Source organism: Mesitornis unicolor, unplaced genomic scaffold (genome assembly GCF_000695765.1).
Source record: "Mesitornis unicolor isolate BGI_N332 unplaced genomic scaffold, ASM69576v1 C13238117, whole genome shotgun sequence".
NCBI classification, from domain to species: Eukaryota; Metazoa; Chordata; class Aves; order Mesitornithiformes; family Mesitornithidae; genus Mesitornis; species Mesitornis unicolor.
Window position 1 is genome coordinate 1 of NW_010221608.1, and position 1279 is coordinate 1279.

At 52.2% G+C, this 1279-nt stretch overlaps 1 protein-coding gene across 1 annotated transcript; it reads right to left on the minus strand.

The window, feature by feature from the left end:
• Positions 1–228: 228 nt before the first annotated feature.
• TPPP2 (tubulin polymerization-promoting protein family member 2) lies at positions 229–1050 on the minus strand. The gene is given in 3 exon segments (XM_010193228.1): positions 229–420; positions 563–716; positions 878–1050. Coding segments are annotated over 3 exon segments (516 nt in total). The 5' UTR covers positions 1048–1050.
• Between the last annotated feature and the right edge of the window lie 229 nt (positions 1051–1279).

Consider the following 1279-nt stretch of genomic DNA (forward strand, 5'->3'; position numbering starts at 1 on the left):
CCAACTCCTGAGATTCTGCGATTCTGTGATTTAACCCCACTGCACAGCATTCAAAGCGCGTTTCTATCAGGAACCAGCACCGTTCTTCAGAGCCATCCAGCGCCCACCCAATGTATTCCCACCTTGTCGGATTTAGGGTGCACAGACACAGGAGGCTGCCTGCATGAGACGTTCATTTGCTTTTCTTCCCATGTTATAGGGGAAAAGTCCTTGTTTTCTTAAGCAGTTTCATTTCTTATGTGTCTGGTCATATGTGCCAGCTCCCTTGTAGGGTCCAACATAGCCACTGTTATCTGCCAGATCACGGTGACTAGCAAGACCCTTCCCTTTGCCACTCTCATCAAAATGCTCTTTGTGGCTGCTGCTGGTGTATTTGCTCGTGTCTGTCAGCCTCTCAACCCCACCAGCCTTGGTGGCTTTCTGCAAGAAAACAGACCAGCAAGAGACAGCCAGCATTAGGAGACAGCTCACACACAAGTTCTTCTCTACATGCAAAGACAGCAGGGACAAATGGCCCCATGGCAGTTCAAGGTGCACAGTGGGTGAGGTAACTCGTGCTCACAGTGGTGCTCGTGCTGCTGGGCTCCTTCCCCTAGATGAGGCCATACACAGCCTGCAGTGCTTCCTCCAGTGATTTGCCCCTGAAGCGTTTTTCGCAGATCTCTTTCATGGCCTCCTGGAACTCAGCAAAGGTGATGTTGTGGGCACCCTTGGCTCTGTGGCAAGGGGAAACCAAGACAAAAGTTATCATTCCACTCGGTGGCAGTGGGATGAGAGACCCCCAGGGCTGTCCCTTGCATGAGATCCTGTCCACCTCCTGCCATTTCACCCTCACAGCCCAGCTGTACTGCCCACTGTGCCTCCCTGTGATACTCACTTGACTTTGTGGAATACGATGTCAATGTCAGTGCTGGTCACAGATTTCCCATCCGTCACCCCACACTCTTTGCACATCTTGGAGAAGTTTTTCCCTGTCATTTCATTGCCGCTGGCAGATGTCTAACCATATACTGCAAATTTGCGGAAGGTGTTTTCTAACTCCGACATCTTGCTGCTGTGGGGAAAAGTTAACAGGGAAGGAGCTGAGGACCATCTGCAGCTGCTGGACACTCATGTCCCATGCACCTCACCTCCAGCAGAGCAAGGGGCAGCACCCACAGGTATCTCTCTGCCTTGGAACAACCATGGTGACCACACAAGCATTGACACAGAACACCTGGGACCTGGGCAGGTATGGGTTGGGACCTGAGGCAAAGGAAAGGAGGGGTGGAAGTGGGGC